This window comes from Myotis brandtii, unplaced genomic scaffold (assembly GCF_000412655.1).
Source record: "Myotis brandtii unplaced genomic scaffold, ASM41265v1 scaffold27, whole genome shotgun sequence".
In the NCBI taxonomy this organism is placed as follows: domain Eukaryota; kingdom Metazoa; phylum Chordata; class Mammalia; order Chiroptera; family Vespertilionidae; genus Myotis; species Myotis brandtii.
This window is the reverse complement of record NW_005360272.1, coordinates 621,532-645,315: the sequence shown is the minus strand read 5'-3', so window position 1 is coordinate 645,315 and position 23,784 is coordinate 621,532. Positions and strand designations below refer to the sequence as shown.

Sequence of the window (23,784 nt, the reverse complement as noted above, 5' to 3'; positions counted from 1 at the left end):
AGACTTAAGAAAATAATCTGAAATGTGAGTAAGTCTTTCTTAGGTGCTTGAACTGGAAGAGGTTATAAAATCAGAGCTAGCACAGCCCTCCTGACCATATGCAAACGCAAGAGAGAGAAACAGAAGAAGGAAGAATGAAATATACATACTGAGCACATTATCAGAGAAAATGAAGCTCAAGAGAGAGGAGAGGGAGACAGAAAGAAGCTGCTGAGGCCTTTGGGTCCCTGCCCTCGGGGTTCTGTAAGATACTCCACCACTTCCCTTTCTGCGAAGCTAATGCATATGCATTCTTTTACTAATGCAAATAATCCCTGACAAAATCTGAAACTGGTATCAGGAGTGAAGTATGCAGGCAAAAGATTCTCAGAGAAAGTGAGAGCACTTAGGCATGGAGTCTTGGTGGGGTGGGGGCAGTGGCATGCTGATAAATATTTAATAACTAGCTTTTCAGGAGTGAGGGGAGGGGCCCTGACTTGTGGCATTTGCCAATTTTCATAGTGTAAATTCTCCCATGATGGCCGATCTCAAGGTACCAACGTGATGTCACTGAACACAGAGATGGCACAACTGACTCACAAATCACATGGGCAGGCTCCAGCACACCATTGGTGGCAGGAGAGATGTGAGCACACCCCCTCCCTGTGGGGGATGCTGGCAATCTCTAGTACTCACTAGTCTCTTGGTATCCAGACCATGTGTCATTCCAGGTCTGGGGCCTTCCAATCCCTGTCCCATATGAGCACAAGAACTTTTTGAAACACATTAACTATATTCCCTGAGTTTAAAAACCAGAAGAGCTTGGACCTTATAAGCCAACCCCACCTCCCAAGGAAAAGGGCAACCCTACCCACCTACCTCATTGGGAAGGACTGGGGTTCCATCTGCGTCCCGGAGGATACCATCTTTCCCCACCTGGGGGAGTACGGAGAGTCTGGCCTCCTCGCTGCTGCCTGACTTGGGTGCCTTCTTGTTCAGGATCCTAGCCATGCCCTCTGGCTGATGGTAGCTGGCCGGGGAGAGGGGCTCCGGCTTCTTGGTGCTCTCCTCCCCTGCCACTGAGGTGGGGCTGGGGGCCCGGCCGCACACGTTGCGGAAGAACTCCTGCACGATGCCGTACTTGGGAGGCTCGGGCTTGGCCCGGGCCTCAGACATGCCCAGTTTCCAGACGGACTCCGTGCTCCCCGAGTGCTCCACCACACTGAAGAGACTGGACAGCCCGTCGTTGATATTCCTCAACACGGGGCTGTCCCGAGTCGTGGTGGAGCGGGCCCAGGCCGAGCCATTCTGCTTGCCCTGGTGTAGGTTCCACAGGCTGCGGTCCTTGGCACCGTCCAGCTTGGACACAGACCGCCTCTGGAGCTTTGGCGAGCCATACTTGGGCGAGCAACATGGCCTCTCGATGCGTGAGTGCACCTTGTCCAGGGAGGAGGAGATCTGCTTGCTGCGCACGGACACGAGTGAGGAGCTGCGGGGTGACCAGCTCTTGCCGTGGAGGCTGCTGCGGGGCAGGTCGGTCTGCAGGCCCACGCTGACCATGCGGGTGGTCTGAGTGCCCACACTGGCCAGGCCCACCGTCTGGCTGGACGTGCTCTTCACTTTTCTTTCCAGCGAGCCTGAGCGCATGGCCTGGCGCACACAGTTGGTGATCTCCTTCATGTCATCACTCATGTTGCCTGACATCTCCAAGTTGTGCAGGGCTGCTGGGAACCCAGGCCCCGCTGCCGGGGAGCCGCCCCCGGAGCCCCCGTCCAGGCGCTGCCGTGAGAAGTTGCACAGCCACCGACCATAGGAACTTTCAGCCAGCCCATTGGCCTCTGCCGACTCTTTGGGCTTGGCGGTGGTGAAGAGGAAGCCGGGCTCGATGATGATCTTGCCCTCCCTATCATGGACCACGGGGACACCCAGGCGCCGGGCCACAGGGGGGCTGTAGTAGACACGAATGCCCGTCTTGTCGGGAGCCGTGTAGCTGCGCTGCATCTGCCTCCCTGCCGGGTCCTGGCAGGCCAGGGCGCCCAGGCGGCTGCAGTCCCGCGGCTGTGCCTGGGCATCCTTCTCTGGGTCCACCGGCTGGGTGCCCACAAAGGCAAAGGCAGGGTTATTGGGCAGCTTCTTGCCCCGGGCAGCTTCACTGGCCAGGTAGGGGGAACAGTCAAGCAAACTTTCAAACTCAGACATGGAGGAAACAGATTTGGTCCTGGGAAGAGCAGAGGAGGAAGAGTGGAGTTAGTGGAAGATAACATGCCCCAAGCAAGGCCCCCTGGCCTCCCTCCCTGGTTCTTGCGCTGCCCCAAGGCTGGGACCACACCGTCCTGCTCGCCTCTTGTGGAAGTCTCTGTCAGCGCCCTGCCCCACATTCCGTACGCACTCACACCTACACACCCAGCACTGCGTGCTCTGAGCAGCTGAGGGCTTTTTCTTCTGACTGCAGGAGCACACGTGGCTTCCACACAGAGGAAGCTGGAAAAAGTCAGAGTTTGTGCCCCTAAACGTAGCCCTCGACAAACAATGGGTGGATTTGATGGCTCTGTGTTCCTTGGGTGGGAGAACTCTGAGCTGCATGCTCTGCTCTGGCTCCCAGAGCTCTTCACTAAAATGGAGTTCAGGTTGCCCGTGGAATGGTAACACCCCCTTTACTGGCTGCCTTCCCTTCCCTGTCTCACTTTCAGGTGTTTCCTGGAATCCACTCCCAAATAAATCATTTCCACTCAAACCCTTGTCTCGAGGTCTCAAGTCCTTGTCTTTGCTTCGGGGGAACCCAAACTAAAACTTCACTAAATAGCCAGCAGAGACCTGGCACACATGTTGCCCAATAACTAAAAATGCTGGGCATACGTCAGTGCCTCTCACATGTCAGACCGTTCAGTCCTCCAATAGCTCCAGGAGGCAGCTTCTATTGTCTCCACCAGCTAGAGATGGGAAGCAACACCCAGCGTCAGAGCTGGAAACGGCAGAACTGGAATTCAAAACCCACACTTGACTCCACAGTCCACCTTCCTGGTCCAGGCTGCTCCCATGGCCCCTCTGGGGTTCTGTTGCCCTCACTCCTTCCATGGGTTTCCTAATGGTGGTGACACGGGCTGGAGAGCCTGAGGGGCTCATTAATCCCAGGAATGGGAGTCCAGCTTGACTCTCCTAACTACAGACACAAGAAGAAAGAACCTCAACAAGAGCTAAATAATTTCTTTCCCAGCTAGGGTATGCAGGTGCCCCAGTTTTCCGTGTCCAGAATCAAACAAAAAATCATACACAGGAATTATCGCTCTAAGTTTCCCAGCTCCTAAGTGGCCTGGGTTGCATAGAAACCATGTGCCTGCTTTCTGCCAGCTGGGCTGAGGTGCAGAGATGGGCACATGGGGCATGCGAGAGAAGAGAGGCAAGGCGCGGGGCAGGCATAGGGCAGAGCAGGGGGTGGGGCTGCAGGAAGTGGGGCTGCAGGGGGAAGTGGGTGGAGGGGATGCCATCACCTCTTTAAGCCAGTTCCCCCAAGCTCAGCTTCAGAAACAGCCTCCTTGTCGTGGATCTTTTCACTGCGTGTCTGTCAAGGAAGAGAGACAAGAAGGGTCAGTTCTGGCCTCCAACACCCTGAGGGAAGGTGACAGGAGGTCACTCTGGGGACTGACCCCACCTGAGTCTCCTCTTGTAGAGCAGCAGTGATGTCAGCACTGACCTAGAATGCCGACTGGTCAGGTTCTGGCTATAACGCGACTCCCCTCCCCATAGGTATGTGATCCAGGCTTGGCCAATGGGAGCTCCAAGAGAGAACCCCAAGGAAACAGTCTGTTTAGAACTTAATCTGCATGTGGTGGCAGCTCCCAGTGGCTGCTGTTCAGCTGGCAGCAGTGATCTGGAGGTTCCTGCTCTGGGCTTGTCTCACTCTGGTTCCAAAGCAGGTCCCCACTTTTCTGAACCTGCATTGCCAGCCCTCTGGAGCCCCTAATAAAATCCTCTCCTGCCTTAGTTCCCCAGAATCAGTTTTCGTTGCAACCACGTCTCCTGACTCACACACCACTTCCTCAGGCTGTCGTGAGGATTACACGGGATGATGGAAAGGACCTGTCCATTCACTGTTTGGTTACTCGACGTGTTGCTCTAAGGACAATGCAGCTGAGGCTTAGGAGCAATCTTCACCCATGTGACCTAACTGATCTCCACAACCAGGGCTGGGCCAAGGCCGAGAACATGATTCTCATTTTACCAGTGCGGCAACGGGGGCCCAGAGGGGGAGAGTGACTTGCCCAAGATCGCATGGCTATTTAGAGGCCCTGCTTTTCAGAAAGGCACATATGAAATCAAAAGAATACAGACACCCAGCCCTTCTCCCAGACATGGAAAAATGGAGCTGGCAGAGGATCCTTCCAAGTCCCAGACCACCAGCTTGGTTGTGACCTGTGCGACAGGGTTAGCATCCTCCCGTCACATCCTCCCCAACGGAGGGACTTCCCAGTGTAGCCAGGAGCCAAAAGAACATGGATGGCTTGCTACCCTACTCACCTCTTTCCAACTGTTGTCCTGCTTCTCCAAGTCTGAGTGTTTCAGGACCCAGGGGTCGGCAGCCTTCTGCAGCTGGGCAAGGGTGAGGAGGGCGGTCAGTGGTGGGCACAGCTGGTGAGCAGGGCCCCACTCTGTGCTGGGCCCCGCCCCAGGCTCTGCTTTACAGCCTGGAGAACCCAGATCATGGCCTAGAAGCCACCTGCACAGTGGGCAGCAGCTCTGAGCCACCAACAAGGTGGACTTGAGAAAGGACCATAAAAGCAACCACTGATGGGCATCCTTATAGATGACATTATATTTAGTACTCTACTCTGCGATACAGTTGTTACTACAATGTTAATTCATGCTACAATTTCTGGAACAGCTGAACCAGCGAAGCAGCAGCTGCATCACATCAGGGTGGTGTCTTTATACCAGGAATGCTAAAGAGCAGATAAACTGAAGGACAACGGCCTCTACACCCTGTTGTGAACAGCTGTCTATCACAGAGGCAAAGTGTAAACAATATGTACATTACGATTTAATTAATGATTTAAAAATATAAATTTAGCAAGGAAAGGAGGGAGTGGGTTGGAATAAGCTTTTGCAATATGTGGGTCTTGTATAAAGATGAAGTCCTGATTTAGGTAATGAAAATAAAAAGTAAAGCAAAGGAAAAAGCCAAAATAAAGGGGGGAGCATAGCAGCCTGCTAAGCTGGGTGCATGGTGTGAACTGCAGTGGACATAATGTTCAGTGATTGCTTTTCCTATCTCCCTCTTCTGGTCTGAGGACTCCAATTTTCCCATGGGGGCCCACCCTTGGTTCTTCCCTCTTGGTTCCTGGGTTTTGGCAGGCTCCAGGGATGGGCACATGACTCACACCTAGCCAATCAGAGCCTTGTAAGGAAAGACAAGTCTTTCCACTGCAGTCACTAAGCTGTGAGGATATGAGCACAAAGCTAACAGTGGCCATGTTTGAGGGAAGCCTGCTTAAGAAAAAACACAGAGGAAAACAAGTCTGAGAGACTGGCAGGGAGAAAGTCCCAATTCCTACTGTATTCTCTGAGCACCTAGATCCGGCTATGCCTGAAGGCGCGCCTACCCCAGGCCCTTTTCTACAAACACTGCCCCTTGTGGCTTGGGCTGGGACAGGCCTCACCTGGCTCAGGCGGTTCTGCAGCTCCTTTACCTGCTGCTCCACCTGCTGCTTCTCACCCTGAAGCCGTTCCACCAGCTGTAGCTTCTCCTGGCTCCAGTTGCGCTCGCTGACCTGCAGCTGCCGCGTCAGCTCCATGACAGCGCTGTAGGACTCAGCCAGGAGGTGCTGCTGCTCCTCCCGCTCCCTCTGGAGGGCGGCCTTCCACTCGGGCCCTGTCCGTTCCCCAGCGCCCTTCCCGGCCTTCAGCTCTATCTGTGGAAGGAAGAGCAACTTGGACGCCTGCATCAGGAGGCCCCACCTCTCTGCTCTCCTGCCCTCTTTCCCTCCAGGACACCAGCAGGGGACAGGGGAGAGAGTTCCCTGGGAGGACTCCTCACTCAGAACTAACCCCTCCTCCCAAGCAAGGCTTGTGGAACTCTTTCTACCCACCCCACTCAGAGCTAAGGGCTTCTCAAGACATTTATTATCTCAGTATCCTCATGCAAAGCCGGCCTCATGCAAAGACTACCACTTTTGATATTTTACACAGGAGGAAGAGGCTAAAGAGGTAAGTTACTTGTCTCAGTTCCCACAGCTATAAAATGGCAGGTTCCTAGTTACTGCTTCTCATACTTCACAACTCTTACCAGCGGTACAGAGTTTACAGTTAGTGGGGACATGCACCCACAGTCATATCATGAATGTGTGCAGGAATCCCCCCAGCGTGATGGCTTTCTCGGCCTCAAACCTTGGGGTGGCAGGAGGTGAATAGACAACCTCAAGAATTAAGGCACCCGACATTCCCCAGGCTGTGGTCTGGGATCTTAACCCTCATGGGGCCAGCAAGGTTCCCAGTGGAGAGGAGCACCTAAAATGGCTGGGTTAGGAGACGGGGAGGGGGAGACAAACAGTGGACACTGTGGGATGCGCAGACGGGGCAGGAGCTGTGAGATCTGCAGGGAGGGTCAGGAAGAGAGCATGGTGGCTTGGGGAAGCCAGGAATCTGAGCATTGGGAAGAAGGTGAGAGCATGATCATGGGAGTCAGGAGGGGCAGAGGTTTGGGGCGTGAGGGTCAGATCTGCCCCTGACTAGCTTGGTGATCTTAGGAAAGAAACTTAACTCCTCTGCCTGCTTTGTCACTTGTCCAGCAGAGATAATGAGTGTACTCACCTCCAAGGGGCAATGACACTGGAAGGTAGCCTGCCGTAGGGGCAGGCTGGAGGAAGCCGGACCCTGCAGCGTTGTGGCGGGGGCTAGAGGTGGTTAGAGCACTCTCTCTGAGTGGGAGGAAATCCATCCCCTCACTGCAAAAACCAGAGCGGGGCAGCAACCTGCCTCCAGGTACACAGCAGAGACCAAACCCCAGAGCTCCTGGTGAAGGCTCCTTTGGTCATGCTGGGTTGTGGGGAGAGGAGCCCCTCAGTTTGAGCGGAGGGAACAGAGCAGAGACAGGTAGCAGGGGGTTAAGGGGATCCTTGTGAGGAGAGGAAGGAAAGAACGAGGACAGCAGGCAGCTGAGGTCCAGGTGTGCGTGTGAAGGATGTCACCAGGTACAGACAGGCACTTAAGCTTGGACATCCTGCTCCCAGACCCAACAGCTGAGGGCTGGGCTGAGACAGGACAAGAGGGGGAGGTCTCTGTCCGGCGGGAGACCCACCTGGGTGGTGTGACTCTTGAGCTCTGCACGCTCCGTCTCCCAGGTGGCCTTGGCCTTGGCAAACTGCTGCTGAAGCTCAGTCAGACCCCGGCGCTCATCCCGGAGCAGCCAGCATAGCTCCTTGAGTGTCACCTTCATGTCGGCCAGCGTCTTAATGTACTCATTGGGCTGCAGACAAGGGCGAGGCCTGGGTCAGGAGCGTTTAGAGGGGCCGCGAGGGGAGCCTGGGCTGGGAACACTCACCCAAAGTCCAGACTAGGACCCTACCAGGCCTCAGGCAAGTCCCACACCCTCTCTAGGTCATCTCACCCATGAACTTTCAGCCCTAAGATTTCTGAGCCGAGTCATCTCAACCCTGGCCACCTCCTAGACCAGCGGTTCTCAACCTGTGGGTCGCGACCCCTTTGGCGGTCGAACGACCCTTTCACAGGGGTCGCCTAAGACCATCCTGCATATCAGATATTTACATTAGGATTCATAACAGTAGCAACATTACAGTTAGGAAGTAGCAACGAAAATAATTTTATGGTTGGATCACAACATGAGGAACTGTATTTAAAGGGCCAGAAGGTTGAGAACCACTGTCCTAGGCCAATATATATCCCAGCCTCACATAAATAAAAACCCTGCAGTTATAGCCATAATCACTCTGCCTAAATCTGAACCAGGCCCTGGCTTCTTTGAGGCCCTGCAGTGTCTAGGTCCTGGATCCTTCTCCTTGCCCAGGATTCTCTCTGACCCACTGTGGGCCAGATAAGGGGTCCGAACCATGGAGCCTCCCTGAATGCCTGGTTCGGTCCCAAATCTCTTCTCCTTGGCCCATGCCTGTTTCCCACCCGTACCCAAGCTCACTGTGTGAGCCTGGGAGCCTGACCCCATTGTTCTCCCTACCCCTGGCTTGATTTGAGGGTTCCTGACCACAGACTACAAGGTCCATCTTCATATGACCCCAGCCTGATGTCCTCATCTCCACTATGTACATCCCAAAATGCAAGGAATCGCAGAATATGTTGCCACACCTCTGCACACAAAGTTCTCTTGGTCCAGAATAGTCTTCCCCTCATTCTCTATTAGGCAAACTCCCATTCATCCTTCAAAACCCACCATCTAGCCCTAGCTGGTTTGGCTCAGTGGATAGAGTGTTCGCCTGTAGACTGAAGGGTCCCAGGTCTGATTCAGGTCAAGGGCACATGCCCAGGTTGCGGGCTTGATCCCCAGTAGGGGGTGTGCAAGAGGCAGGTGATCAATGATTCTATTTCATCATTGATGTTTCTCTCTCTCTCTCCCTCTCCCTTCCTTTCTGAAATCAATAAAAAAAATATAAAAAATACCCCCACCACCTATAACCACTTCTCTGTGACACTGTCTATTACACTCCAAACAGAATTAATGGTTCTCTGGCCTGTGACCCCACAGTCCACCATCTGGCCCTCTGTCACTGCCCTGGGATGACGTATATACCCCACTACACTGAGCATCCGGGGCCAGTGACCAGGCAATAACCCTCTGCAGCTCTAGTGCCCAGTACAAGATAGATCAGAGAAGGTAGCAGGAAGTGATCATTAATCAGACAAAGAAAGAAATAGACAGGACAGGCCTGGGAACAGGCTGAGAACAAACCGTGTTTTGGGTCCAGCTGTCCCCCGTGCAGGTCTTGTTATCAGAATGCTGGGCATTTAATTCCTCTTCCTCCATCAGCAAGTACAGCTCCTTCATGCTATTTACCTAGTTTTTAAAAAAACCCACACTCATCAAACAGGTGGGAAGGCATCATGCCTGGGGTTCTGACCCTCAGGAGGAGGGGATTCAGGCTAGTGGGCCAGACAGAAAGTGGACTGAACAGTCAGACTGGAAGAAAGAACGAGATCTGTGGTGCAGGATGACTCAGAGGCATCCAGCTGAGCACCGATTCCCCACATTTTAACTTTGACCCCTGGGCGCCATCTAGACCGGGAGCACAGCTAGAGAGTCAGGCACTTCTGGCCTCCCACCATCTCTCTACCCCAAACACCATGAGGCGCCTTGGAGAGCTACTCAGAAATGACACGTTGTCAGGCCAGGTCAAGGTAGGCACAGTGGCTGGAATAAAAGAGACACGGGTTCCCCTTGATTATAGAAAAGGGAACCAGAGGTTTAGGTTGACAGAAAGGAGATTTCCTGGGAAGCAGGGTTTGTTGCCGATGGAATCTGGGCAGCAGTCCAGGGCTGGCCAAAGAGACCAGGGTACTAGTTCAGGATAGGAATGAGGCAGAAGGAAGCCACTTTCTGACTGGGGTGCACAGTCATCATTCATTCGACAAATATTTATTGAACTCCTACCATGTGCCAGGCTTTGTGCTCAGAACTGGGGATACACCAGTGAGCAAGATAGACAAAAAACCCTTTAGCTCCTATTCCAGTAACAAGAAAACAAACAAATATGTGAAATGTATGAAATGTCATTAAATATACGGAACGTCACATAACCATAGATGCTAAGGAAAAAAGAGACCAAGAAAAGGAGCTAGGTGTGCTATGCATGGTGGTCAAGGAAGGCCTTGGAGACAAGGTGATCTTTGGGCCAAGTCCTGAAGGAGGTCAGAGAATAAGCTGTGAGCTTAACTGCAGGTTGAGAATTCCAAGAAAAGGACAAAACCGATGCAAAGGCCCTGAAGGGGGAACAGTCTGCCTGAGGAAGTGAGAGGAGGACAGGGCTGGCTGACCAGGCCACTGCAGAAACTCTGGCTTCTTCTCCGGGTGAAATGGTAGCCAGGGGAGGAGTGACCCCGGCCTGACTTTGTTTCACAAATCCCTCTCGGTGTCACCTGGAGGTGTAGGGCAGCAACAGAGCCCCATATCGCACAACTCCCAGGGCACCATCCACACGGAGTACATGCTGCCTGATACCCCCCTGTACCCGTGTGAATGTAAGATGTTTGGTGGAGGGTACAATGGCAGGAGCAGGGAGACCAGTGAGGAGGCTACTGTGACAATCCAGACAAGATGTGATGATGACTCAGATTGGGGGGAAGGGGAAGTGCAGCTGGGTCAGATTCTGAATAGATTCACAATGTGCAAGAAAGGCCATGTAAGCCATCAGCCTGGATGAGCTCCCCAGGGGAGTAAGTGCAGGTGAAGGAGAAATGCAGCCTGAGGGCTGAGTCCTGGGGACTCTGTCATTCAGAGGTCAGGTCAGGGAGAGCAGGAGGGTCCAGCCAAGGAGATGGAGAAGGAGCAACCAGTGAGGTGAAAGGAAAACCAAGAGCATGTCCTAGAAATCACATGAATAAGGGTTTCTAGGGTCAGGAAGGCACAGAGACTGGAAAGTGTGTGTGTATGTGGGGGGGGAGGGCAGGGCCTGCATAAAGAAACACCCCCCAATTCTGTCCCCAGCCACAGTATTTAAATATACAGTCTTCTATCTATATACACAGGTACACAACTCTTTCTCTGAAATCCTTAGGGTCAGGTGTGCTTGGAATTCAGAATTAATTAGGATTTAGAAGAATAATATGGCACCTACACTCTATCCTCCTATATAATAAAAGCCTAATATGCAAATTGTCCCCTCAACTGGGAGTTGGACTGGGAGTTCATTCAGGGGGCAAGGCTGGCCAGCCAATCGCCCGTGGCCCCTTCCCCCAGCCAACCCTGCCCCGGCCAGCGGTGGCAGCAGGCAGCCAGGGGAAGGGAACACTAGGGACCCTACCTGTGCATGAATTTCGTGCACTGGGCCTCTAGTATTGTATAACAACCCTGGCAAACTCTGGTGTAACACCCTGTGCTCCAAGACACTAGTATTTCCCCTATAAACATATGAATATGAACATGAAATGGAATAAATAAAGGTTTTGCTGTCAAATGAATGTCAGGCAAATTTTTTCCAAGCTTGGGCTAGACCAGAGGTACCTATACCCAAAAGGCCAAGGTAAGCAGTGCCAGCTCAGCTGGGTGTGACTGAGGTATAATGTCCTTATGTGCTCCCTTCTCTCAGCAATGTTAGTGCTGACGAGGGGGCACAGGGGCTTTGAGGAACAAAGGATCCTGCACAGGCTGAGGGCCATGGGAGTCCTTCCCAAAGTTCCACTCCTCATGTTTCCTGCCACATCCAAATACTACCTCTACTCTCATTCATGTTTTTAAGTCAACCTACTCTTTCTAGTTAAATGAGTATATCTAAAAAAGGAAAGTATTATTACTAAAAATGGAAAGCTCCATTGCTATATATCAAAGGTAACATTAAAAATAAAATAGGTATATTCATAAGTCAAACATAAACAATAAAAAATGAACTAGTATATGCAAAACATGAATGAATCTCAAAACTTAAAGTGAGCAAAAGAAGGCAGACACAAAAAGACTACCTACATTTACATAAACTTCTACAATAGGCAAAAGTAATTGATGGTGTAAGAAATCAGAATTGTGCTGACTGCTGGGGTGGGCATACTGACTGGGGCACTACAAATGTGCTCTATTGTGATCAACGGGGGCTACACAGGTGTACACTATACAACTTCATCAGCTGTAACTTAAGATGTGCACACTTTACTGTGTGTAAGCTATACTTAAAGGAGTAAAAGCATTAATGCACACTATACTTGTATATAATGGAATATCAACAGAACTAGATTATTAAAATCACCTACATACTCTTGCCTGCTGAAGACCCCAAGGTTTGTTAAAAAGGGAAATGAACAAGAATTAGAGGCCTACCAGCCCCCCAAGGAGATTTTCTCCTGCTGAGGCCGGAACCCAGTCTGTCTTCTTCACCACGGTATCCCCCAGCACCTGCCACAGCACCCAGTAAAGAGCCGGCTCTCACAGACAGATGCTGAAAGAAGCCTGCAAGCTGATGGCTTGTAGAGGAGCCTCAGGGCTGTGCCGATGCCAGCTGGGTGTCCCTCTGGTCCTATCAACCCCATACCACCCTCGACCCGGTCCCCGTCCGAGGAAACATACCTCAAGGAAGTCATCCCGCTCGCTGGGCAAAACCTTGCCCTGCCGCCAGCGCTTGAGGAACCACCGGAGCTTCATGAAGAGCAGCAGGAAGTTGTGCTTGAACTGCTGGGACTCCTGCACCAGCATGTTCTTCTCCTGGCTCCAGAATTTCTGCTCCAGCCTGCGCTGGAGACTCAGGCTCTGCAGCTCAAACTCCCGCCTCAGGAGCGCCCTCTGCTGGTCCTCCTTCAGCTTCGAGGGGAACAAGAGCGTGAGCAACCCAGCTGTCTTCCTGGGCACTACCCCACCCCATTCCAGGCTTTTGACAAGGGCAGTGAAGAAAATCTGGGTGGTGTTTGTTGGTGATTCCTGCCAGGAATTCCACCACTAGCAGCTCATTCTGTTGAGCTAAACACTGCCCTCTGCTACTCCAGGGAGGAGGATTCAGAAAATCAACAGCAATCAGTTACTGAATCAGTGAAAACAGCTGGGATTTGAATCCAGCTCTGTTTGATTATAAAAACCATGACATAATCTAATAAGCATGTACTTTGTGCCAATGTTTCACATGAACTCACATTTAATGAGGAACTTGGGAGGGTGAGCAATGAAGGCAGGGAGGGGTAAGGGCATGCTGGGAGTGAGGAAGACTGAGCAATGTAATATCCTAGAGAAAGCAATGCTATGTCATGGCTAAGAGGGAGCCAGAGACCTTGATTAGAATCCTAGCCCCACTTTGCCTGGATGTGCAACCCTGGGCAAAAGTACTTCAGCTCTCTGGGTATCAGTTTCCCCATCTGTAAAATGGGGACACAGCATAAAGGAAGACCTGATGATTAAAGGACGTAATGTGTGGAAAGTGCATTACACAGGCCTGCTATACAGAAAGTGCTTAATAAATGCTTTCTATTAGTAGGATTAGCATCTTGATTAACAGCCAGACCTATGGCCTTTCGGCTACAGATTTTCTGCTCTGATGGGGGTAGTACTTCATAGACAGGAAATTGAGACTCAGAGACAAGACAGGAGGTCACAACGGCAGCCAATGACGAGCCCCGGATTCCAGCCCAGCACAGCTAATGTGTGATCACATGTGCAGACACTCCACAACCATGAAGCAGGAAGACTCAGGTTTCCCCTGACATTCTTGCCTTCTTAAGACTCGTGGACCTCTGAGATTTCTGCCTTCGAATCAGGGAAGGGAGGTTGGAGTTAAGTGTAGGGTAGGGCATTGAGCACCACGCACCTGGACCATTTTCTGGTTGAAGTTGTCAGCCTCCTCCTTCCGTAGCTGCCGCTCCTGGGAGAGCTGTTCTTGCAGGCCCCGGAGGCTGTCGTGGGCCTCGGCCAGCACCAGCTGCAGCTCCTTGATCTGGGGTAGGGATGAGGGACATGAATAATGAGGAGGGAGAGAACAAGAGGAGGGAAGAAGCTGTGGTCGGAGGGCAACAGTGGTAGGAGAGCAACAGCAGTAAGTCAGACCCAAGCTGTCCTTCAAGTACAAATCGGGCACGATGGCTGACCCTACCTCAGCGGTTCATCATGATGATGAAACAAAACAGTGCATGTCAAATCTAGCTATTACAATTTTAACTCGATAATGTGTCTTTTTTAAAGTTACTTGAAGAAAATAATATAGTGTGGAAACTGAGTTTGATTTGCAAAAAAATGTTCACTATCTCATTGTTTATAACTGCAAAAGTTACAAACAACTTAGATAATAATGATGAGAATCAATATATGTGTTAGATGGGTCTATACATAGGTAAGATCCATTAACTATATTCTTAAGGATGGTCACCTTTATTGTATGTGTGTTATCATATTATATGTATATTATATGATGTTATACTTCAATAAAGAGTTTGAAAAGATATATCTCAATAGAAAAACAGGAAGGACATGGACACACTAAATGTTAACAGTAGTTAACTGTGTGATAATCTTATGATCTTGACTTTCTTCTTTGTATCTTTATGCAAAGGTGCTTAGGAACTTTGTTGTAGCTATTTGCTGCTATGTAATAAAATCTTAAGAAAAAGACAATAAAACTCTACATTTTCACGGGAAATTGTGCTTGTAAGTATTTGTAGCTAAACAGGCAAAGCTAACCTATTCTGTTAGAAATCAGCCGAAACCGGTTTGGCTCAGTGGATAGAGCGTCGGCCTGCGGACTGAAAGGTCCCAGGTTCAATTCCGGTCAAGGGCATGTACCTGGGTTGCGGGCACATCCCCAGTGGGAGATGTGCAGGAGGCAGCTGATCGATGTTTCTCTCCCATCAATGTTTCTAACTCTCTATCTCTCTCCCTTCCTCTCTGTAAAAATCAATAAAATATATTTTAAAAAAAAGAAATCAGGATGGAGACTAGAAGAGGACATAGAGGACTCCCGGGGCAGGTCATGCTTGTTTATTCATCTGCGTGCTGATTACACAGGAGTGTTCAGTTTGCGGAAATTACTGAGCTGTCCACTTACAATGCAAGTGCTTTTCTGTATGTATGTTACATTGCACTTTAAAATTTTTTATGTATTTCTAATAACCGAGGGAAATTTTTATGGTGTCATGTTAAGCAGGAGGAAAAAAAAGGAAATGTCAGTTCCACCCTTACACAAAACCTTCCCAGGCGTGGCAAGATGGCCCTCTATGAAAAAAATATACATTATCTGGCCAATAATGTGGAAATTTGGCAATGGAAGGCACTGACTTGAGGTTTATCTTATACTCCTGTTGTGTATTTAAAATCCTTGTAGGGCTAGATCTGCTGTCTCTAGTATTCTCCGTGAACTCAGTACTTAACACAGGGCCTGGCAAATTGTAACTGCTCAATAAAGAGTGGTTGAATGAAGCAGTCCTTGAATGCGTGCAGGAAATTATTTTCTCTGCAGGTGAGCTGGCCTATTTCCTTTTCTCAGAAAATGAGAACTAAGTATCTCCTGATTCCGCCCCTCCCCCCTTTGGCCATGGCTGCTAGGAAACGCTAACCACTTAGAGAATTTGATCTTTCAACTTCAAGGGAGCTACTCACTCTGCATAGATTGCCTACTGGCCTTCCTGGGACTCCAAAGTGCCTTCCCAGGAACGCTCAGGTTAGGGCACACACAGGGCTCTCCGTGGTTCGGGAATCCCAGGTAGCTCATCCGATGCAGTCTATAGGGCCCTTTTCTTTTCTTTTTAATTCTTTATTGTTGAAAGTATTATGTATGTCTCCTTTCCCCCCCATTGACCTCTCCCCGCCTGCTCCCACCTCTCAGCACAGGTCCTCACTCCCCTATTGTCTGTGATAGGACCCTTTTCTTGCAGGTTTGGGAAGGGCTTGGAACCACTCAGAAGTCCTCAAGGATCAGAGAATCCTAGCAATTCTTCAGCCACTACCGACTCTAATCCTCCCATGTTACAGACGGGAAAGCTGCATCAGAGAAAGACCATGTCCCTGCCCAAAGCCACACAGTCACAATGGTAGGTCCCCTGAGGCCCAGTGATGTGTCCTCCTCCTCCTCACCCAGCATGGACCAGGCTTAAGCTGAGGCTTTTTGTATATTTCATACTTTCAACATACTATGAGGGATCGCTTTATTTTAAAGGCGAGAAACTGAGGATCGGAGAGGTCAAGTGATTTACAGACAGTATACAGTGGACCCACAGTGTGAACCCAGTCGCCTGACAGTAGAGACTGCTGCCTTCCTGTACATCAATTAGTGGTTCCAGTAAATGCCATAAATTATTGAGTTTATAAGCTTCCTTTTATCAGGCCATGAGAATGGCCTACACTTCCTTGTTTCCCTTTTTGTCCTGGTTTCCGGAAGCTCGAAACCAAATGGAATACACAAAACCCACATCATCACCAACTAAGATTCCCCATGGATCCTGCTGCTTTGGGAAGCCCCAGACACTCTCTTCCTACCCGCCCCACTGCTTGCTCAGGGCTAGGCCCACCTCAGAGGCGTAGGAATCGTTGTCTTCAGCTCGGTAAGGCCTGAAGCTCCGGCTGGGGTCGGGCTTGGAGTCCAAGTCACCAGTGCGGAAGGCCTCTCGTATCCTGGGCTCCCATTCCGGCAGGTCCCTGAAGTCAGGTGGCTGCACCTAGAGGTACAGGCAGAAGAGACCACAATAACCATGGGGATGGGCCCGAGGGGTCCCAGAAACAGCCCCACCCCGGTCCTCTGGGCTCCACAAGAGGCTCTGACCACCCACCTGAGGGCTGGGACGTCTATAGCCCAGACCTAGCCCTGGATCGGGCACTGCAACCACTCCATGAATGTTTGTTGACAGGATGAATGACTGGGCAAGTGGAAAGCGAAACACTGATTCTGTGAATGTCTGTCCTGTGCATAAATCTCTGAGCCAGCCTCAACTATCCTACTACATGTGCGGTCCCAGCTCATTCCTACTTCAAAAAGAACCAAGAGGGTGACCTAACATGGGGCAGTCTGCTTGCTTAAACAAGCAACATCAACAGGACACCGATTAAATAAATTATGGCACCACTACACCGTGCAGTTGTGAACGAGAGAGTGAAATCTCTCCGTATAGACATGGCAAGACGCATCCCATTGCTCTTAGGATGGAGCTCAAACCTTCCCGAGGCTCCCTGCAGTCCCGCCTCATTCCTTCTCTTAGTTCCTGGACACACCATGCTCCTTCCGGCCACGACCATTGGCACAGGCTGTTCCCTCTGCTCAGAACATTCTTCCCCTGGTAACCCATCCTTCTGGTTAGCTCAGACCAGAGGCCTTGCCTGACCCAGGGTCTAGGTCAGTGATGGCGAACCTTTTGAGCTTGGCGTGTCAGCATTTTGAAAAACCCTAACTTAACTCTGGTGCCGTGTCACATATAGAAATTTTTTGATATTTGCAACCATAGTAAAACAAAGACTTATATTTTTGATATTTATTTTATATATTTAAATGCCATTTAACAAAGAAAAATCAACCAAAAAAATGAGTTCGCGTGTCACCTCTGACACGCGTGTCATAGGTTTGCCATCACTGGTCTAGGTCAAGTTCCTTGTTCACAGAACCAAGTACCCTTCCTTGAAAGCCCTCACCTCAGTTTGTAATTTCACATTCACTGGCATCTTTTTATTAACATCTCTCTTCCCTACTAGATGATATGGGCGGGGGTGGGAGGCAGGACTCCTATCTGTTTTTGCTTAACATGGCACCTCCAGCACTGAACACAAAAGTGCATGAACAATACATACAGCATCATAAGTAAATGAGCCAACAGATACACTGCATGAGAAAAATAAGTTGTGTGGTAACAGTAGGTATAACAAAAGACAGTATGGGTGAAAAAATAAATATATGAGCGTCTACACAGAGAAAGATTTAGAAGGGCATGCTGTGGTGATGGAATATTATAGATCTACACTCCTTGACACAGGCAGCTACTGAGCACTTGAAATGTGGCTATTGCGACTGAGGAACTGAATTTTCAATTGTGAATAATTTTTATTAATTTAAATTTAAGTAGCCACATGTGGCTAGAGGCCACTGTTTTGGCCAGAGCTGCTCCAGACTGTTAAAAGCAGACCCATAGGGAGTGAGAAGCAGCGAAGAGGAGGCTTTCATCTGTTTTTTAAAATATTGTTTTTATTGATTTTTAGACAGAGAGGAAGGGAGAGGGAGAGTTAAAAACATCGATGATAAGAATCATTGATTGGCCACCCCCTAGGGATCGAGCCGGCAAACCGGTCATGTGCCCTGACTGGGAATTGAACCTGTGACCGTTATTGATTTTTAGACAGAAAGGAAGGGAGAGGGAGAGTTAAAAACATCGATGATGAGAGAGAATCATTGATTGGCCACCCCCTGGGGAGCGAGCCGGCAACCCGGTCATATGCCCTGACTGGGAATTGAACCTGCGACCTGTGACCTCTTGGTGCATAGGACTATGCTCAACCACTGACCCACCCGGCCGAGAGGAGGGGTTCATCTTGTACTCAGGTGCTTCTGAAATGCTTTGAATGTTTATGGGCTACTTTGTCAATAATGCTTTTTCGGGGGACAAATACATTTGCTATTTTAATTTTTCTAAGTAATATTGTACAGACATCCAGACATACAAGTTCATTCCTTACCTTTAGAAAGCTAAGTGCCTGGCCTTTGCATCTGACCTGAAGAAAAGTTCTTTGCTTTAATAATACTCATTTTAAAATACAAAATTGTGAAAGAAACAAGAAAAGAAGAAAGGGCAACCAGAAAAAAAGGCAGGGCCTCAGAATCAAGCCCTGTATCTATCAATAGTAAATGAGTAAGGAATTTTGGCACATTCACTCAAAGAGACTGTATCCAGTAAAGAGAATGAACAAACTCTTGCCACAGGAGACAACGAACACATGGTGAGTGAAGGAAGCCAGACACAAATGTGTACTGGTTGAGTCAATTTATATGAAGTTCAAAGACAGCCCAAACTAAATCAAGAGGCTACCCTTGGGAAGGGGCACTGTGGCTGGAAAGGCGCCTGAGGAGGGGTGCTGGTCGTCTTCTAGTTCTTGTTCTGGGCAGTGATTATATGACTGTGCTCACCTTGGGAAAATCCTAAGCTCTACACCTGTGCTTTGTGTACCCCGCTGTGTGTTGTGCTTCAGTAAAAAAGGTTCTATCAAAAAAAATAACAGGGCCTACGACTTGGACCTCTTACCTGGAAGTCTGAGCCAAGGTCTTTGGCCAGAAGAATCTCCTTGGAGGGCCCCTGGGAGCCCAAGGGGGTCAGCGACGAGAAGGGCTCTTGCGCCTCCTTGGCAGAATTCCCAAGGACCGCGTCTGCCTTCCGCGTGAAGGCGTTAAGCTCCTGCTGCAGCATGCTCAGCCGAACCAGGATAGCATGGATGAGCTTGGTGTCCCTGGGGCCCTCACTGTTGTCGGGGGCCTCATGCAGCCGAAAGTCGGCACACTCGTTGTCCAGATACAGGCGGAGGCCAGCTGAGAAGCCGTTAGCATCGGCCACCAGGATGTCAATGGCCTTGCTGACCAGGGCGGCCTGCTCCCTCAGACCAGGCAGCACTTCAGCATCCCTGGCTCTGCAGAGCCGGGTGGCATGGGGGCCATGGGCCTCGCCAAGGGCAGCGGGCACGCACTGGGCAGAGTCCCCCGCCTCAGCGTCCGTCTCCAGCATTGGCCGTGTTCTCTGGCAGGAGGCAAGATCGCAGCGCTGGAGGTTGGACAGGAGCACGCGGTTCTCATACTGGAGCTTCTTGACTTTGCCACTGAGCTCACCGATCTGCAGTTTGGCGGCCGCCAGCTCCTCCTGCGAGGGCTCGCTGAGCACGGAGCAGCTGTCCTCTGACAGCGTCACGTCCAGCTCGTGCTCTGAACGGTATTTGGCCAGCTCGCCCAGCAGCAGTTTGTTCTGGTCCTCAAGTTCGGCCGAGGAGCGCCGCAGCAGCTCTGCCTCCTCCTCCACGAACTGCAGGTGTCGCCGCAGTTCTGCCAAGCTCTCCCCACACTCACTGCCACCCAGCGCAGAGAAGGCCAGGCGTGCCTCCGGGCCCCCACCACTGCCACCGTGGTCCTTCATGTCGTCCATCTCGGCCCGCAAGCCTCGGTTCTCCACCTCCAGCTCCACGATGCGGCGGCTCAGCAGGTTGGCCTCCTCCTCCACCAGCTTCAGGTGCACCTTCAGCTCGGCCTCCCGCGAGTGGGGTGCATCTGCCAGCTCCTCGGCCGACAGGGCGCTGTCTAGATCACCGTAGAGCGAGCGGTACTTGAGCAGCTCCTCCTTCATGCTGTCGTTTTCCTTGACCAGCTTGGTGAGCTTCTTGCACATGAGGGCCGACTCCTCCTTTGCGAAGTGCAGCTGGCACTTCAGGTCTGCACTGTCCTCCTGGGGCCCGATGGGCACAGGGACAGAGAGGACCCAGGAAGATTAGTGTTAGGAGGCTCAATACCAGCCATAGCATTTCTGGGAGCACCAACTATGTGCTGGGGACACAGGAATACAGCAGAGGAAGCCCCAACTTTCAAGGAGCTGGGGGTCCAGAAGGAAGCAGAGAGGGGAACACTGATAAAGCAGCAAGGATGGAGCACCACACGTAACCCGGGGAGTCCAGGCGGGCTTCCTGGAGTAGGCAACATTTTTTTTGCCAAGGTGACTATTGCTGTTATTACCACTACTAACATTATTACGACAATTTCCTCACCCGTAAAATGGAACAATAGAGGGAGGATTAAATGAGATAATGTCTAACATTATTACGACAATTTCCTCACCCGTAAAATGGGACAATAACACTCCCTCCCTCACAGAGCCATGGAGAGGATTAAATGAGATAATGCATGAAAAATGCCTGGCACCCTGACAATCCAGCACCAGAGGCTAACGGTATCCTATGCCTGGCCTATGCTACACATAGCACTTTATCTATCTGAGTGTGTGAGAATCACGGGTTCAGGGCATGGTTTTGGGAAATGAAGTGGACAGCAAAGCTAAGAAAAAGAACAAGGGGAGGATGGAATAAAAGCTAGAGAGGGGTGAGGATCTCGGAGAAACACCCAGGCCACTTGGAGTTAGGCCTTACGCCTTAAGACTAAAACCTGGGGCTGTGGGAACTGCTGGAACTTGGAGTTAGGCCTTACGCCTTAAGACTAAAACCTGCCAGCAGGGGCTACACACTGGGGTCTGTGGGAACTGCTGGGAAGTACCTGCACCGAAGGCTTCTTGTCTGTCTTTCCCAAGGAACGTGTTCCTCTTTTCTTCAAGGAATGCTGGAGGGAGAGTAAGAAAAAGTCAGCATTGAAAGCTCAGGAGGGTGATGTGCATCCAAAGAGAAGTCACAGAGCCTGCAGGTTCACTGAGGCCCCCTTCTCCACCAGCCCAGCCATCTCCAGGCCTTGGCCAGCACCACCTGCTGAGCCAGAGGGACTCTCAAGACCACCCAGTGGGTTGCAAGTGGGGGACAGGCCAGAAGCACTTCAGGAGATGACTCTGAACACACCTGCCCAGGGTGCCTCCCCTCTCGCCCACCACCACATTGGATCCAGTTGGCCTGGCTACGACCCGGGTATCTGGGTTTCTGTTCTTGACAGTCATTCACCAAAGACTTCCTGAGCACCTATTATGTGCTAAGCACAGGCAGGTATAGAGAATACAGCAGGTGCCAAGGCAGACAGGTATTTGGGGCAGATGCTCCATCCAGATCCCCTTTTCAGGACTGGGCACTCATCCTCCCCCAGTGCTAAGACCTCAACGTTGAGTCCCCCTCACAACAATGGCCATGGACTGAGGGCAGCCCACATCCAACGACTGGTCCACGCTCCACTGCCTTAACCCAGGGCAGCTCTAAAGGGCCATCCACGCTCCAGAGCTCCCCATGAGATTGGCTGAGCCACTCGTCTGAAGGCTCCACAGCCCCAGTCTCCCTCTGTTCCCTGGTGGTGTTATTCCCAAGGGGACCCTTCCATAGTCTCTGCACAGAAAGCTCCACCTCCGAGGAAACCCTGTCCTCATGGAATGGCCTTCTAGTGGGACTTTAACCCAGAATGAATGAATATGGGTGAAATCATAATCCACAGGAGCCTTGGAAATGATGAGGGACTGATCTCAATTTAAATGGTAAAAGTCTGCATGCAGATGAAAGGAAAAGAAGACTATAACAGGTAGTCATGACTCAAAGATCCAGGAGTGATAGGGGAAGAAAACGGACACATTTGATCAGATAAACAAAATCGACATGGAAAAATAATACATCTTAAAAAAAGTAAAAATATGAATGACAAACTGGGAAAAATATTTGCAATTCATAACACTGACAAAGGGCCAATATCCTAAATAGGTAAAGAGCTTCACAAAATAGAGAATAAAAAAATCCAAAAAACCTATAGAAAAATGGGGTGGTGATATGAAAAACAGTTCTCAGGAAAAGGGAGGTACATGGAAAAATAATACATCTTAAAAAAAGTAAAAATATGAATGACAAACTGGGAAAAATATTTGCAATTCATAACACTGACAAAGGGCCAATATCCTAAATAGGTAAAGAGCTTCACAAAATAGAGAATAAAAAAATCCAAAAAACCTATAGAAAAATGGGGTGGTGATATGAAAAACAGTTCTCAGGAAAAAGGAAGTGGCTCCTAAGCATAGAAAGATGCTTAACGCTGTTCAATAGAGAAATGCAAACTCAAACTACACTGAGACACCTATCAGACTGGCAAAAATCCAAACATCTCACAACACATTCTACTGAAGCTCTCAACCCTCCTAATGCCGCGACCCTTTAATACAGTTCCTCATGTTGTGGTGACCCCCAACCATAAAATTATTTTCGTTGCTACTTCATAACTGTAATTTTGCTACTGTTATGAATCGTAATGTAAATATCTGATATACAGGATGTATTTTCAGGGGTCGCCACCCACAGGTTGAGAACCGCTGCTATAGAGAAACAGGAATGCTTATGTATCTCTGGCAAGAATGTGAATAGCACTCGCCTAGGGGGTTTCGGGGGGGCAAGGGTACAATAATCATTACTGAAGTTTCGCAGTGTTTAAGAGTCATTCAGTTAGATGCAGGATTCCACCGAGCACGTCTTCCTGCGAAGCAGGATGATTCACTTGGGCTGCTTCTGACTTTCCGGGTTGGGCAGGTGTTTTTGAGAACGCTTTCGTGTGGTGTGAATACATGAAGGGGAGAACCACTGATCTAATCCAAGCCCCCGCTTTACTGAAGGTGAGAGCGAGGTCCCACAGCAAATCCACAGCTGACCTGGGACCAGGTCTTGGGATAGCTCTAGATCTAGTTCCAAGAACCTGGAAGGAGAAAATGGGCCTTCTTTGATGAGGTAGCACAGTGGTTCAAAATCTGGGTGAACATGAGAATTACCTAGGGAACTTAAAGAAATAAAAAAAAAAAAACAATGCCCAAGGTCCCACCCCCAGAGATTCTGATATAATTGGTCCAGGGTAGGTCGCAGACATCAGTATTTTAAAATAGCTCCCAAGTGATTCTAACGTGCAGCCCAGGTAGAAACCACAGAGCCAGGAAGATGAACTCCAGATGGGCTTCTTGAGTATATCTTCAAGTCCTACCAAATCCTAGACACCTTTTGAAGTGCAAATGAGACAGGTCTGCAGAGGCTGATATTTCAGATGCTGGGTACCAAGACTTGTTTCGTGGGGTGAGAGCCACAAAGCAAGTCCCCCCACAAACAGCCCCCCCAAATGGGGCCCAGGAAGGGTTGCTCCGAGGTAGAGTCCCATGTGGAGTGGTTGAGGTGAGGGCTCTAGGTTGACGATCTGAGCTTGCTTACCAACAAGCTAAATGGGAGGGGCTGTGACTTCAGCAGGAAGCTGAACTCTGGGAACCCCACAACACTGCATTTGTGACCCTGGGTGAACCCTTCTTCTCCCAGCAGCTCTATTTTATCATCTATAAAACTGAGCCATGGATTAGGTGACCAACCTCCTCAAGCACTGCGGACTCACTGGAGGAAGAAAGCAGGTGACAGGAAGAGGAGCCAGGGGTCTCCAAAGGCACCCTGAGGTCCCAACCATCACATACACATAAAGGAATAAGGTAACATAAAGCCTGAAGCTATTAAAAAGGACGGAGAGACAGTGAGACTCACTGACATGGTAAAGACGTCTTGTAAAG

At 50.2% G+C, this 23,784-nt stretch overlaps 1 protein-coding gene across 2 annotated transcripts in view; it reads right to left on the bottom strand.

The window, feature by feature from the left end:
* Positions 1 to 23,784, bottom strand: part of SOGA1 (suppressor of glucose, autophagy associated 1) — a 62,807-nt gene that overhangs the window by 5,739 nt on the left and 33,284 nt on the right. Inside the window, exons 4-14 of one of the 2 annotated variants that reach the window (XM_005868467.2) lie at positions 20,835 to 20,897; positions 18,835 to 20,016; positions 16,126 to 16,272; positions 13,437 to 13,562; positions 12,212 to 12,442; positions 8,891 to 8,995; positions 7,271 to 7,438; positions 5,634 to 5,885; positions 4,495 to 4,566; positions 3,468 to 3,538; positions 859 to 2,197 (exon numbers count right to left, since the gene is read on the bottom strand). In XM_005868467.2, the coding sequence (XP_005868529.1) occupies positions 859 to 2,197; positions 3,468 to 3,538; positions 4,495 to 4,566; positions 5,634 to 5,885; positions 7,271 to 7,438; positions 8,891 to 8,995; positions 12,212 to 12,442; positions 13,437 to 13,562; positions 16,126 to 16,272; positions 18,835 to 20,016; positions 20,835 to 20,897 (3,756 nt within the window). The remainder of the gene's footprint in view (positions 1 to 858; positions 2,198 to 3,467; positions 3,539 to 4,494; positions 4,567 to 5,633; positions 5,886 to 7,270; positions 7,439 to 8,890; positions 8,996 to 12,211; positions 12,443 to 13,436; positions 13,563 to 16,125; positions 16,273 to 18,834; positions 20,017 to 20,834; positions 20,898 to 23,784) is intronic. The other variant, XM_014541419.1, reaches the window with a different exon arrangement.